The following is a 16,987-nucleotide window of genomic DNA, read 5'->3' as shown; positions in this document are numbered from 1 at the left end:
ACTTGCAGTTAACATTTCGAAAATGTTGTGAATGAATGGCTGAAAAGGCATCTCAATTTTTAATTAAGCTAAAAAATCTCTCAACCTAACAGGACCCTATATGGAAAAATGAAGCCTATAATTTCGTAAGCGTCTCGAGTTTTCTTACAATTTGCAATATAATTTCAAAAAATGTTCAACTGCTAAATAAAAAAATATTTCCTCGACATTGATATGTACATGCATGTAAGATTTAAGGGATAATGCATGTATGATCGAAAATTATGATTTGTGCGTTTAGTATGTTAGTGTGTTTTGTGGAAATTTAATATCATGATCATGATAGTGAAATTATATTAGATAGTTCTTGTTGAATTAAATTTCTCAAGATTCAATTGAGCTTTCATATTTAATGGCAATCCAATTAGAAAGAAACAAATTAAAGTGGGACTCCATTTTTATTTGCTGAAACTAAGAAATATTTTACTACATCCAATTGAAAGTCAAAAGACTCGAAACAGATCTAGCGACCAATTCAAAGTCAATTTATCAAATTAATTTAGACATAGGTTAAACTTAGACAGCATCATTTAATTATTGAATATGTATAAACTATGATGGTAGCATCAATCAAATTCACACAAAACTGGGGTTAATTCTCGAATAATTATGTGGTGGCGTTTTTATTCAACAGTAAACAGATGGACCAACATTCAAATGGGCGGTTAAAGATTTGGTAAAAATAAATTCGTCTGTAGTAATCATTACTCCTAAAGTTGTATTAATCAAATCACTAAAAAACGAACGAGTTATACTTATTCGAAATCAATACAAACTTATCCAAAAACATAAAAAATTATGGTGTTAATTTAGCGAGTATCGGAATGCTCGCTAAATACATAGGTGCTCGGAAAATGCTCGATAATTAGCAAGCATTAACAGGATATACTAGGTGAAACATGTTTGCTAAAGCCCGCTTTTTATAATGAATGTGATGGATTTTTATTAATCGAGAGAAATGTTCAAGCCAATAAAAGTGACAAGCATGATAAGTCCGTCAAAAAATTTTAAAAAAACAAATTATTAAAGTACCCCAAAGTTACAAATTCCACATTCCAATAAAGCAATAAAACACAACATATCTCCCTCGACAACTCAATCCAAAGAGTAGATCACATACCAACACCAAATAAATAGCCACAAACCACAATCAACTACATGTCGACCAACAACTCAAGCAACGTTCATCTTATCCTTAGTTATATAGTATCATTTCATATTTTATTCATAATTGGTTACATCTTAATTATTTAATTTTTATTTCAATTATTATAGATTGATTTTAAAGAGTTGTATCTGTATTTCATTTTTTTACATACGTACAGTCAATAATATCCTTGACTTATACGCATTAAATGAGCTTGAATTCGAATTCTATAAATTATGCTTAATGAATAAACTCAACCGGACTTGCATAATTTGTTAAACAAAATATATTTCGTCACTATTTGCTAGATAATTTTTAAGCTGTGACATATCGTCCTCGTTGTACAAGAAGTTGAGCTGAACTATTAGTGAAGAAAACACAAATATTATAGTAGGACAAAGACTAAAGTCTCAAAATGGTCCTTAACATATTGCGTTTTTTTGTTTTTGGTCCAAAACATTATCTTTTGAATTATTCGGTCTCTCACATTTGAAATTGGATCATATTTGGTCCATTTTGGACGGTTCCGTCAAATTTTTGACGGTTTAATTACCGGATCACTAATCCATCACTAACTGGGAGAAACTGATCTGTCACTAATCCGTCACAAAATCCGTCACTAATCCATCACTAATACGCGCGAGAACACGGTGCGGCCGTTGTGGTTGAGGGAATTCCACAGTAAGGTTTCGTGGCTAACCAACGGCGAACCACACCCGTCAAAACAGGACCGCTCATCGCCAATACCTTATTGAATTTGAGTGCCTTTTCACCCAAATTCAAGTACTCTTCTTCGTCTTTTCTCTTTATCACATTTACTATTTCTCTCATTTCCTCTTCCAATTTCCCATTCCAACCGTTGTAGCCTTTGCTTGTTTTAGGCTGCTTTCTTCCGTTGTGAGGCCACCACACCGCGGGCTCCACGGTTGGCAGGAATTTATCGAGCATGGCGCCGAGGAGAAGCAGCGGAAAGGCCCTGTCGAGCGCCAACACTTTGTCCATGAATTCCTTCACATGAATTAGATTTGGATTTCCAATTGAGAGAATGGTTTGGATTTGATTGTGAAGCTATTTGAACAGTCTCGTTGCGTTGCGCTGCTCTTCGGCTAGCTGAGACGGTAGGATTTTGTTGACGATGGAAAGCATCCCGGTCGCTGCCACGTACATCGCTGTCGATGACAACGCCACTGCGGTGGCGTCTCCCTCGCTCATGGAGGCGATGCCGGCCATGGTGGCGGCGGCGAGACTGAGAGCGTTGATCGAATTGAGAAGGAGAGAGTTCCATTCGTTTCTCTGATCTCCAATGTTTTTGTGCATTTCAATTCTATCTGCAACTGTGTCCATAATGGCGTAGAGCTTCGCAACGACCGACGGATTAGTGACGGATCAGTTTCTCCCAGTTAGTGACGTATTAGTGACGGATTAGTGACCCGGTAATTAAAACTGTCAAAAATTTGACGGAACCGTCCAAAATGGACCAAATGTGATCCGATTTCAAATGTGAGGGACCGAATAATTCAAAAGATAATGTTTTAGACAAAAATAAAAAAAAAACGCAATATGTTAAAGACCATTTCGGGACTTTAGTCTAGTACCAAAAAAAATACTATATTTAGTTATTTCCAACTAACGAACTGTGAGAAAACCAAACGTGGCTCCCACATTAATATTCCAATAAAAATAATAGGGAAACATCATCATTTAAAAATAGAAAGCCATATTTCGTGGCTGAAAATTGGTGAAGGCGTCGTTGACTTCTCTTATAATCCTTATTAAATATTTATACAATTTTAAAAGTTAATAAATTTCTAGCACCTGAACAAACTCTACACATTTAATCACATAATCTAAGCCCAACAGAAGTGTGATTTGTTAAGTGGTAAATACAATAGTCCTATTTATAATTAGAGTAAATTATTTGTAAAATTATAAACTATTAAAATAGTTTAATTTTTTCCTTAAACTTTAAATATTGTATGAAAAGTTATGCACTTTATTAGATTGTGTAAATTTTCCACCCGACCCGACTCGATAGATTTCCGACACAAACTTATCTTATGTGGCACGCCGGAGGCGTGACTTGGCAAAAGACAAATTTAGGGTTCAATTCGAATTGTGGAATTAATGCTAATGTTGAATTTGATTTGTGGATTTCGATTTGTATGTTTATATCGATTTGTATGATGAATTCCATTTGTATGTTTTTATTTGTGCTACTTGTATGTTTGTGATAAGTCCAGCCTTCCATGGTCAGAAATTGCAAAGATAGAAGACAAACAATTAGAACTAGTGGAGTTTTTCCAAGTCACGCCTCCGGCGCGCAACGAAGGATAAGTTTGTGTCGGAAATTTGTTGGGTCAAGTCGGATGGGAAATGTACACAGTTCGATAAAGTTCATGACTTTTCATGCAAGGGAAAAACCAAACTATTTTGAAAGTTCATGACTTTACCGACAATTTGCCCTTATAATTTTGAAAGTTCATGACTTTACTAATTTTATATGATTTGACACTCTTGTATTTCAAAACATAACAGACAAAGAAAACTTTAGAATTAAACTTAGAGCATCCGTATCGGTGCTCGTTGGGAAGAGCAGGCGCCGTGCCGACGGCGCGGGGAGCACGCTGCTCACAACTATGCTCTTGCCGACGGCACGGACGTGCTCTTGACGAAGAGCATTGTCCGTGCCAACAAGCAGGCGACGAGGCGTGACCTGATTGGCCAACGGTAATGCCGTTGCAAATTTTTTTTAAAAAAAGAAAAATTTTAAAATTCAGATTTAAATAAAAAAATATTTACCACTTCCCAATAAAATATATCCATTTTCCCCACTTTTTATTTATTTTTCATTATTTTTATCCCAAAATTCACATTTTCATCTATAAATAACCTCATTTCAACGATAAAAATCACACTACACCAAACAACTCTCTCAATCTTATTTTCTCTCAATTCTCACACTCTCTCTCTCAAACATGTCCGGCGAATAACCCCCGGCTCATGTGAACACACCTCAGGCTCCCGCGGATGGAACCGCGATTGGTTCGGTGGTTCGTCATCCACCTCGCCGAATACGAATTTCTCGCCCCCACTCTTACCCAAGGCTCGCGAATTCCGGGTGGCTACTGTTGATATCTTTTGTAAAGGAATTGTAGAGATAAGGATGAAAGTATAAAAAGTAGTGGAAGGTGAAATAGAAAAAAATTCAAAATGTGTGCTTGATCTTAGAAAGGATGCTTATAAAAAAAGAGAAGAAAGAAAAAGAAAAGTTGTGAAAGGTTGTGAAAAGAAAATAGAAAAAATGAAGGGTTGGAAAGTGAGTTGAAGGAGAAAAGTAAGTGTTAAAAGTGTTTTGGGTGTTTAGAAAAGTGGAGTCATTTTAACTCTACTTAGGATATTTTTATTTTGAGTCACTTTTTAGCTAAATATTCCTCACCTACCAAAGAGCCTACATCACAACAAAAAATAAAGACCTTTCGGACTTTTGATTATTAATCACATCAAGCAGATGATGGATTATACTTTGAGCAAGCATATGGTAAACTTTGCATGATGCATGATTTGAGTGATTATACACATTACCTTTATACACTTTGAGAGTGAGAAATAAATCACTTCCTATCTTTGGACGTTTGCCACATGTGAGTGCATGAATTCAAGGTGTTCCACGAGTTAATAATTAAAGTGCACTAATAAGCCTTTCTTGATTTGACTGCGTTAATACATGCTTGATCTATCTATTCCATACTTTGAGGCAATTATGACGTCTAGTACTTGTGCATTCCGTGAGTCTATTTTATTTTTCTTTCTTATTTTGTTTGAGGACAAACAAATATTCAAGTTTGGGGTATGATAGCTCGGATTTTTCACTATTTTAAGGCCATTTTTTTGGTCCGTTTTGAGTGTCAAAGTTGCATTACATGTCCATTATTTGCATATTTTATCCATTTTGATATTTTGACGTGTTTTGTGAGAAATGTGCAAAATAGAACTGAAAATGGCATAAACACGTCAAATCTGGAAGCTGGAACTGAAGTGCAACCCAGTGGCCCGCTGGACCCATGCCAGCGGTCGCTGCAACGATTCCAGAGGGTTCTGGAGCTGTCCAACGGCCCGCTGGGCCCGATCGTGCACGACAACCTGTGTTCAAACTTAATTTTCTGGCAATCCTGAAGTCTGATCAGAGTGTTTTACATGTCATTCTCTTTGTATTCGAAAGAGTTTCGAGTTGGTACCTTGATTATCTCAATCGGAGTTCTGTGGAGAAAGTTATGGTTGTTCTACCAAAGTCGCGCAAAGCTATCAAGTGCAGAATATTAGGCGGAAATTCAAAGAAAGAAAGAAGACATTACCTTGTGAAGCCAAATCTTTTCCTTAAGCTATGGGGCACGAAAATTCCATATTTACTATTGCTTGGAGGAAACTTTTTACCAAATTTAAATCATTTTCAAGCCTATATATACTCTATAACCTAATTCATAATATTCACCAGTTCATAGCCCAAAAGGGAGCCTTCATCGCTCCCCCCTACATTCTCCAACCCTAATTCCTCCATCCATCATTCCATCACCATTCTTGGAGATTGGAGCAAGGAAATAGAAGACTAAAGATTGCACAACAATTCATCCTTGGGTTTTGTTTGCTTTTTCTTTATGTTTTGTACTTTAATTTTTAGTTTTTGCTATTTGTCTATAAGTAGCTAAACTATAAGATTTCTTTGGATGTGTTAGTAACTTTTATTGGTTTATACAATTCCATTTTTCTATTTAATATCCGTTTTGTTATTACTCCGTTTCTTCCCTAAGTTGTTCTATAATACTTCACGTTTGAGTGACACATTCGGTGATGATTTAATATAACTTGCTACATAATCGTGAGAGGAGGTTGGCGAGTCAGATCCACTTAGTAGATACTACAATTAGCTTCCCTTAAAACGGCACTGTTAATTAGGAGTGAGGACTTTATAAGGGTCTTAGGAGCTTTTGGTAGTTACGGATCTAGGATTGACACCCCAAGTGTTAGTAATCTACGCTTGTGCCGCATGGGCAAAACTTATGTGATTCGTTCTATCGAAGTATGAACTGTGCTAGGGTGCTGTAGTTGGAATTTGTATAACCATAATTGTGAAACCACTATTCTTGGAATTCTCCTATTTGCCTAATTTACTTGCTTTATTTTATTTGTTTTATTTATTTAAAACCAAATCTATTGTTTCTCTAGATAGTATATGACACTTAGTGCACACGATAGCCAGTTGCAATTATATTCCTCGTGTTCGATATCCCGGTACTGACCTTTAGCTATACTAGATCTACCATGTATACTTGCAGGTATTTTTAGTGCTAATAAAAGGTGCATCAGTGATCTCCGAAGTTTCGGAGGTAGGCACGAACCAAACTGGGGACAGGTTTTTGGGCCGCATCGCTCGCATGTACAATGTCACCCGACCAGAGGGAACGGTGGAGCGCACTGAGAGAATGTTGCGCAATGTTGTCGGAAGAGCCAACGAAGAAATTGATGCACTTTTTATTAGCACTACAACTACTTGCAAGTTTACAAGACAAAAATAGTATATCTAAAGGTCAGTACCAGATATCGAACACATGGAAAACTATCACAGATGGTCTACCTTCTGCTAAGCTTCTTCTACTATTTAGAGAAAACAAAGGGTTTTTTATTTTTGAAAGTAAAATTGTAAAAGCAATAAAGACAATTAAAGATTGCAGATAAAAACACAAAGATAAACAAATGAGATAAGAGAATTCCAGGGATGTGCTTTCACAATTATGGTTTATATAAATTTCAACTACAACACCTTAGCACAATTCATACTTCACTAGAATGAGTTACACATTTATTGTCCATGAGGTACAAAGTGGATTACGGATACTAGGGGCGTCAATCCTAGATTAGAACTTGTAGCAAGAACCACGAATTTTATACATGAAAGTAAAATTATAGTAGTATTCTTTATTTCACATAATAAGACTAAATTTAGAAATTTAATAGCAGGAAAAAAATAAGAACTTGTTTTTTTTAAGGAACATCTTAATTCAGAACAATGTAAAATTAGTTACTCTATGAATAGACTACTAAGCCCTAGGTTTGATTGTTGTAATTGTATTTTAAGGATCTTTACAAGGTAGGTCAGGGTCTGGCTGGCCGAAAGGTACCCGAAGTATTTGTACTGCTCAAATTGAACTGAGTCGAAAAACCAGAATTCAATGAAATGAAAATCAAACCGAATTATTCGAAAACCGAACTATCAAATGAAATCTGAACAGAAGAAATTGCATTCACTACCACAAATCGTTCAGTACATTTTTTAATGCAATTAAGAACGCTAATTCATATTTCTAAATATACAACCAATGCATCAAAAAGCATCCTTATTGTTGGTGTCACAACTAAAATTAGAGGACGTAAATGAAAGCGTCCTAAATATAAAAGAGTAAGTTAATTTGTCCTTAATTATGGTATGCTTTCTTTTGTGTCATGAGTTGTTAATTTTTAAAATTTTCCAACGCAAGTGATTGCGTCTCGAATTTTGCATCCTTAAAAAATAATTATAGTGATAAACATATCCAAAAAATCTAAAAAATCAAACTCGAAAACTGAAATTGCGGTATATCAAAAAGAGTAAAGGTCAAAATTGGTCATAAACATATAGTCAGAATACATATATGGTCCAAAACATTCACTTTTTGAAAAACGGGTCCTTAACATTTGAAATCGTTAACGAAGTGGTCCTAATTTGATAGAACCGTTAATTTATGACGGTCAGCACCCACTTAACAATTTTTTTGACTTAATTAGTATAATGATGTATAATAATTTACTAAAATAAAATAAAATTAAAATAATTCAAAATAGTGGCCTCTGCTCCAGAAATCTACGTCGTCGTCACCTATCTCGACCCCCAAATCAGCCCCAACACCCACCACCTCAAGATGAGCAAGCCCCGAAAAGGAGAAACACATGAATATAACTATGTAACTTGGCGAGGAGATCACCGATTACTTCCAAGGCCAGAAATTCGAATGGGTTTAGGGTAAGGCAACACCGCATCGGAATTTTAAAGGGGAGAGAGAGAGATTGAATTGTTAAGCAGCAGCGGACAGTTAAGGTTCCAGAAATTGATTATAGTAAGATATGGATTTGAGTTTGATTGACTGAGAAGGAGAGAGAAAAGAGAGGGCATTGATGGTGGAGCTGAGAGACGGAGAGAGGATGACAATGGGCTAGACCGAGGCAAGAGCAGCGGCGATGAGGTCGTGGAGCAGCAATACTGCTCGACTGACAATGAGCAGGCAGAGGTGATGGAAGCCAAACCATCTTCAGGCAACAGCGACAGTGTCGGTGGAGAGATAACAACGCCGGACCGCCGAGAATATAAAATTGGGAGAGAGATGAGAAGGAGGACCAAAAGGAATGGGGTTGATGGAGACAGCAATGCGAAGAAACACGCGATGACGACGAGTCCTGGAGGAGCGAGCAAAGAGAAAAAAAGACACGAGGACGTTGAGCGCCGGAGAGAAGAAGAGAGAGAGTCCGATTTGGGAAGAAAGAATGAGAGATGGAAGAGAAGGAAGAAAAGAGCAAAAGAATCGATTTTGGAATTTCTTAGCATTTTTAAAAATAAATTTTTAATTTTGTTTAATTAAATATGCATTAGTTCATTAATTAAATTAAAATATCATTAATTGAGTGTTGGCCGTTAGTTTTCAACGGTTCTGTTAAAAAAAGACCACTTCGATAACAATTTCAAATGTTTAGGACCCGATTTTCAAAAAGTGAATGTTTTGGACCAAATTCGTATTCTAACTATATGTTTAGGACCAATTTTGACCTTTACTCTATCAAAAAAACAAAACATCCAATAATTATTTTCTATAATTAATAAGTAACATATTCAAATAATTACATAAAATCCAAACATTAGTACATTTATTAATATAAATAAACACAAATAGTATTTTTTAGGTATAGTAGATAAAATATTAAAAATAAATATGGCTTTTTGGTTTTCATACATCCACACTAAACCGTACCGAAAAATCAAAATTTTCCACAAAAATATAACCGAACCGAAATCGAAAAAACTAAACCAATTTTTAAATTTCGGTTTGATTCGGATCAGATATATGGTATTTGGATATGATATGAGAAATCTAGCATAATTATTTAATGGTTGATTGCTTATTTACCCTTCCCACTTTTACGGCCATAGGTTTTTGAGAGCGCGATAACTTCTTCGGGACTGATGTATTTAGTCCTCCTTGATTTATTTGATGACTTTCTACTCTGTGCGCGATGCCTCCGAGCATTCTTCACATATCTAGTTGTCGATGTCCTTCGTAGGAACAACTTTCATGCAATACCTGATATCGGGATAAAACAGTCCACTTAAGGGAAAACTATTTATAGAATTCGAATTCTCACAAAACAAAAATTTAAAAACCGAGAACTTGTTAGATTTAAGTTTTTCCCTTAAACCTCTACTTCCATTTCACTTCCAGAAAAATATGACACAAAACGCAAATGTTTATAGACAAGAGGAGTCACAAATTTAGTGAGCCACCGAGAGAGAGAGGGGTCGTACATCTGCTCGGTATATCTCTTACATAAAGTGCAAGTTCTTAATGCCTCAGGCAACACCAATATCACCACAGATATCGCAAGGCCCCTGAAATTCGGAACACACACATTATATGCCTTATAAGTTATAAATAAGTCTTTCTTCAGCATTCTATCAAAACATGTTTTTAATCATCTAGAGAAAATGGAGTTTCATCATTGTTTTAGCCATTAGAAAACACATGTGAAAATCAAAGCCATTAATATAATCAACTTTAGATTCTCCTACATATGTAGATAGTTAACTGTAATAAAAAAAGAGAATATGAAATGTCTATGCCATCAAACAAGGGCATTTAAACATTTATGCAATCTTGATGTGATTATTATAATTCAGTAAGACATGTTCGGTTTGCAAGATTATATCTTATGATTAAATGTGTTTTGGTTCATGAGATTAAATCTCACAACTTAATCTTAGATGGATAATCATATGATAATTAGTCATAGCCACCCTTTTCCGACTAAAATAATCTCATAACTTAATCCTATATAGATAATCATATGATAATTAGTCATCGTAAACAAACGACGCCTAAAAGGAGTTTTAGCCATTGTTGAATAGTTGAATTCAGATGCAACGACATTAGGATTTGAAGCCTGAGATGCCATCAACTATGTGTGTGTGTGTGCTGTGTACTGTGTAGCATGTGAAGGACAAGCAAATGTTATTAAAAATTAGTCCATTTAGAAAAATATAGAAAAAATAAAACCTAAGATGGTCTGTTAGCATGGCCCCACATTCAAGCACCAAAGACACCACCAACAAAGATCATTACAAAATCAGACTATTTTTTCAGATAAAAAAATAACTTATAAAATCTCAATTGAACCATATTACTTATCTTAATTTGCAGCTAAAGCATACACCCACATGTTTATAGACATAAGCATTATCCTTACTCCTACAGTATGAAAATTTCACCAATAAATTCAAGAAAAATAGTACTCCAACTACAACTGTAAAAATGTACTTCAATGCATAAAGTAGGACTCAAGTAAAACCAAATAGACAGTAAAAATTGAAGAAAGTACAATAAAGATGGAGTTTTGTCACCATCTAGTACGTTGGAAAGCAAGTTAAAAATAAGTTGGGAAAGTGACTCTATTCCTCCAAACTCTTTTTTAGTGTATTCCTTAGCAAAATTTACCATGTGAAATGTAGTGCAGCACTCTACATATGTAGTGGGTGTATAGATATAGGGAGAGGGAATAGTATTAGCTAAATCTAATTACATTTTCTATTAATCTGACACTACCAATCCAACTTATATAGAAATTACTAGAAATTCACATTCAATTGAAAGATATTATACATTTAAATTGTTGTGTGCTACCAACTTTTACTTTTTTGAAGTAAACCATGTAATGAAATAAAAAAAATAGTGTAATATTATTAAAAAAAATTGTATTCTTTAAATTTTGATCAAATTACATTTTCTATCATCTAGACACTACCAAATCAACTTATATAAATTACTAGAGAATTGACATCCAGTTACAAGAACTTATACAACTAAATTGTTTTATGCGAGAAACTTTCACGGGATGAAACCATTAAATGAACTAAAAATTAGTGTAATGAAATAAAAAAAAGTACTTTTCGATCTGCTTAATTGTTCTATGAATATGACGCTACCATATCAACTTACATAAATTTACTAGAAAATTCTGATCTAATCTATAAATTATTATAGGGAATGCGATTTCAAAGATATTATAAAAAACTACTCCCTCCGTCCCACATTTGGGGTGCCATTTAGTTATGGCACGGATTTTAAGAAATTGGTGGAGTGTGTAATAAATGAAGTGAGTTGTTGGAAATGAGATAGGTTGACTTTTAAAATTTTAAAATTGTTTATTTTTGACTTACAATAACTTTGGTTGTTTAAATTATTTAAACTTATGGTTTTTAATTTTCCAACTTGTTTATTCCATGATTTAAGCTATGCCAAAAATAAAATTAAAACAAATGTTTCACACTTTGCAATCCCATGATTTTCGGCCATCACATCAACACAAATTTAAAGAGGGAGCCTCATTCCATTTTCATTAACTCAATCTCCAAATATGGAGGGAAAAATTCATTACAATCCCAAGGAGGGAAAAATCCAAAATCAAATTAAAGCTAAACTACATCTATAAATACATTTACTCCACAATTACTCCCAAAACTTGAACTCCACCTACCTACAAACCAACCAAAGGTATTTATATCTAAATTACCCTCAGAGCAATTTCATCATAGGGGAATGGAAACGGATCAAGATATGGAGCAAGAGATGGAGCAGAAGCATATTCAAGAGGCAGAACTGGAGCAAGAGATGGAGCAGGAGCATATTGAAGAGGCAGAATTGGAGCAAGGGCCGAGAGCAACCCTGAGTTTGAGCAGCCAAATGAAGAACCATATTGTGTAGTTCCTTCAACAGCAATGTCAAGCTGGAGCACTGCCACATGGTTCATTTCAAGATGCAGCCAAGAGATTCAAAGTGCATAGAAGGACAGTGAGCCGCGTATGGGGGATAGCCAAGCAGCAAATTGAAGATGGGAAACCTGTTATCATGAGGGGCAGAGCATCAGGATATACTAAGAAAATAGGTAAAGTACATTTTGATGGTGATAAGTTCAGACAATTGTCTTTTCTTGAGAGATCTTGCTATAGAAAACTTGCTTGTAAAATGGGCGTTAGCAAGACAACAGTTGGTAGATGGGCAAAGAATAACCTGATAAGGCCACATACAAATGCCATAAAACCAGCACTCACTGAAGCAAACAAAATCAGTAGAATGAGATGGTGTCTTACTCATATTCAGCCAGCTATGGATGAAGGGAAGCTTCGTTATCATGCTATGCACAACACAGTTCATATTGATGAGAAATGGTTTTACATGACAAAGGCTTCAGACAGATACTACCTGTTGCCGGATGAGGATGAGCCTTACAGGTCGTGCAGATCAAAAAGATTCATCACAAAAGTGATGTTCATGTGTGCTGTAAGTAGGCCACAGTTTGGCACAGATGGGCAGACCATCTTTGATGGTAAAATAGGCATATTCCCATTCACAGAATAAGTTCCAGCCAAAAGGATGTCAAAGAATAGGCCAAGAGGGATACTAGAGACAAAGCCTATCCCATCAGTTAACAAGGAAGCAATGAGAGAATGTCTCTTGAATCAGGTATGGATATTTTCCCCTCACATTCCTATAAGACATTGGTAATGTCATCACATAGCCATATTTTCATTTATTCATAAATAATGCACAGATTATTCCAGCAATCAAGGCTAAGTGGCCAGCCAATGCAAGCAAGGAGATATATATCCAACAAGACAATGCCAAACCTCACCTAAAATCCTTTGACTCACAATTTGATGATCTTGCAAGTTCAGATGGATTTAAATTCCATCTAATTAGCCAACCAGCCAACTCCCCAGACACCAATGTATTGGACCTTGGCTTTTTCAGGGCCATACAATCACTACAAGATGATAAACTAGCCACCAATATATATGAATTATTGGGTAATGTTTGGAGTTCTTTTGAGGAACTCACACCACAAACTCTGAACAATGTTTTTTTAATATTGCAAAGCTGTCTCAGTAAGATCCTAGAAGTGCATGGGGGCAACAATTACAAAATACCCCACTTGAACAAAGAAAGGCTGAGAAGGACAGTAGGGCTTCCTACATCACTTGAAGTTGAGGATAATCTGGTAAAAGAAAGCTTAGAGTATCTACTAATCCCTCAGAATGATGTGGGTACATCATATGACATAGGGCATCTAATCAATGTTTTACAGATCTAGATAGGCCACTTGGATCATAGGGTTTACAGTATAAGCATCAAAATAGTTTGGTGTTTAGTATGTAAACTTGTTTTTTTTGTTATAGTCTTCATTTTGGGTTAGGATAACTAGGCTGCATTCTGGGATAGGGTAACTAGGTTTGCTTACAACTCTAGAAGCTGCATTTTGTATGAATTCCAAGTGTAATTCATGGCTGGTGTGTTTTGTTAACAAAATTGCAAATCAAAGCCTCCAAACCATCAAAGGGGTGGCTAAGTTCACAAAAAACCAACCATTACAGAGGCATCATAGCTGAGTATGCATAACTCTCAGAAAAACATCATCACAGAGGAACAAAAGTGCAATTCAGAGCCAACAAACCAACCAAAGACAGTAAACTTGCAAATCAGAGCCTCCAAACCATCAAAGGGGTGGCTAAGTTCACAAAAAACCAACCATTACAGAGGCATCATAGCTGAGCATGCATAACTCTTAGAAAAACATCATCACAGAGGAACAAAAGTGCAATTCAGAGCCAACAAACCAACCAAAGACAGTAAACTTGAGAATGTCATACCGCATAGCTTACCACAAATTGCGGTATGAGAAAATGCCATACCTATACCTTACCGAATTTTTCGGTATAATGCGGTATACCGAAAATTCGGTATGATAATTTCTGATACTGTTACCATACCATTTATGTGGTATATCATACTGTATTTCGGTATACCGAAATGATATATGGCATACCGAGTACGGTATACCAAAATAAGGCATGACATATTGTTATACCTGTGTTTCATATCATATTTTATAACCAAATATATAAAATAAAATATCACCTATTTAAATAATGTCCAAAACATTAAAACTACACAACAATCAAATCTTATTCAAAACATTTAAATCAACGAAACTTCAACAATCAAATTACAGTGGATTGAATTTGCATCTCTGCGTGAGTGTGTTTGGGGTTGGGGGCAGAGGAACTAAACTGTGAAAGTAGAGTTAGGATTTTAACTTTTCAACAATTTTTATATAATTTATAAAAACAATATATATATACCAAATTTTTGGCAAATACTATATATGCGGTATACGAAAATCTATACATTTACCGTACCGAAATATATCGGTAAGGTATCATACCAAAATAAGGCATGACATATTGTTATACCTGTGTTTCATACCAAAAAAATCATATTTTATAACCAAATATATAAAATAAAATATCACCTATTTAAATAATGTCCAAAACATTAAAACTACACAACAATCAAATCTTATTCAAAACATTTAAATCAACGAAACTTCAACAATCAAATTACAGTGGATTGAATTTGCATCTCTGCGTGAGTGTGTTTGGGGTTGGGGGCAGAGGAACTAAACTGTGAAAGTAGAGTTAGGATTTTAACTTTTCAACAATTTTTATATAATTTATAAAAACAATATATATATACCAAATTTTTGGCAAATACTATATATGCGGTATATGAAAATCTATACCTTTACCGTACCGAAATATATCGGTAAGGTATCATACCATACCGCAAATTCGGTATTTTCGGTATGGTAAGTGCGGTATTTCAGTATTTCGGTATATTTAGCCAGCCCTAGAGAAGACTAATCTTAGAGAAGGCTAACCGATTTCTTATTGTTATCATAAAACTGCCGATTAAAAATTGAATGCACAATAATGGTGATTTTTTTTTAATTTCATCAAATGTATTTTAATGTTATTTGAATTATATGTGAAAACATACAAATTCATTATTAAAATTGAATTTAGATTAAATTATATTTTAAATTGTATTCTTGTAAATATCCCTAAAACTCTCCTTTTATATATGTATAGATAGATGTGTATTGTCGATATTAAAGAGAAAAAGAAAGGCGATTGGTCGGCAAAGAGAAATGCTAGGTAGATTACTAAACAAACAACACCACAGTTACAAACCGAATTCTTGGAAACAGAGTTAAAAACATACAAACACGAAACAATACACCTCACATCTCAACACTGACATAGTCATACATAAAATGTAAACTATTAACTGCAGCAACAACGATAGACTTACCCTCAATGTCGTTAGGCACGACAAGGGTGCAAATCCATGTTGGGTTTTCGTTAAGCACAACTTCAACAACATCGACATCTTGAATACTACTAACACTATAATATGGCTCAGTTCTGCGGTAGCAGCTAGCACTTTTTGACGAAGCTCTGCCTCCAATTCTGCAAGTCGCGCTCGCTTTTGATCTATTATGCCCTCCTGCTGAACTACCTCTTCAAGCTCCTCATTTTTCTTAACAATTACTTCTTCGTAGGCTTCGGGAAATGTCCAACTCATTTTCTAAAAAGTAAAGAGGAGAAAGAAGGTGTGAGGTAAAGGAAAAAAGAAAGAGGCTGTTATTTATAGACAATAAAGAGTAGTGAGGTTGATGGAGTGAGCTGAGATGAATTATTTGATCACGAGTTTGTACTAGGGCTGGGTCGAAACGGTATATTGTATTAGAAATTTTGTATCGTTATCGTATCGAAAATATCGATATGAAAGAATTTTATATTGTTACCGTATCGAAAGTTTCGGTATATCGAATTTCGGTATACCAAAATTTCGGTATGGATAATATGTATAGCGTTACCGTATTGAAATTTTGGTATATCGTAACGAAATTTTATACCATTTGGGAAATACTTGACAGAGATAGTACTTGACTTTGATAGTTCTTTCTTCGGGAAATCATAACAGTTACTTTCCATGAATAATGCATATTTTTTACTCCATATCATTTTAAAATCAATAAGAATTTTTCCCAAAACAAATCTTTAATTTAGAATATTTTAATTTATTATTTAGATTTAAATCGTAAATTTTTTTTAATAATGTTATAACAAGTTTTTAATTGTGTAATGGTATTAGATTTTAATGTGTAATATTAGGTTTTAATTGTGTAATCTTATGTCCATATCGTTATTGTATCATGTCAAACTAAATTGAGTCATAAGGTACTTATGGTAAATGTAGGAATGGAAATTTTTGACATGACACGAACACCCACAAAGCTAATGTGTTAGCTTTCGGGTTGGGTTCTGGTTTGAGTTTAGGTTTTTTTTTTCTATAGTTTAGGGTTTAGAGTTTAGAGTTATGGTTCAGGATTTACGGAAATATAATATAATTTTACTTTTATTATTTAAATTTAAATCATGATAAAGCTTTAATATAATTTGTTCAATATATATGCACATTTATCAATAATATCATTATATCAGTATATTATTCTTATTTAAAGCAATTTTTATCAAATGTGATATTGTAAATGTTTATTATTAAATACATTTACAATTTCAGGTTTATATAATAATATAATTTTTAT

General features: G+C 34.5%; 1 protein-coding gene and 1 pseudogene across 1 annotated transcript; one reads left to right on the top strand and one right to left on the bottom strand.

Moving 5' to 3' along the window:
• Positions 1–1,816: 1,816 nt before the first annotated feature.
• Positions 1,817–2,572, bottom strand: LOC121760845 (annotated as a pseudogene).
• Positions 2,573–12,075: 9,503 nt separating this feature from the next.
• Positions 12,076–12,894, top strand: LOC121760844. The gene is made up of 2 exons (XM_042156447.1): positions 12,076–12,205; positions 12,293–12,894. Exons 1-2 carry the CDS (start codon positions 12,076–12,078, stop codon positions 12,892–12,894), a joined length of 732 nt encoding a protein of 243 aa, XP_042012381.1.
• The last annotated feature ends 4,093 nt before the right edge of the window (positions 12,895–16,987 follow it).

The sequence above is a fragment of the Salvia splendens genome, chromosome 13 (assembly GCF_004379255.2).
Source record: "Salvia splendens isolate huo1 chromosome 13, SspV2, whole genome shotgun sequence".
Lineage (NCBI taxonomy): Eukaryota > Viridiplantae > Streptophyta > Magnoliopsida > Lamiales > Lamiaceae > Salvia > Salvia splendens.
The sequence above is the reverse complement of the archived record's forward strand: the minus strand, read 5'-3'. Positions and strand labels throughout refer to the sequence as shown.

Coding starts and splice junctions, on each gene's coding strand:
- LOC121760844 (XM_042156447.1), top strand. CDS start 12,076: ATGGAAACGGATCAAGATATGGAGCAAGAGATGGAGCAGAAGCATATT. Junction 12,206..12,292: donor AGGGCCGAGAGCAACCCTGA/GTTTGAGCAGCC, acceptor GTTCATTTCAAG/ATGCAGCCAAGAGATTCAAA.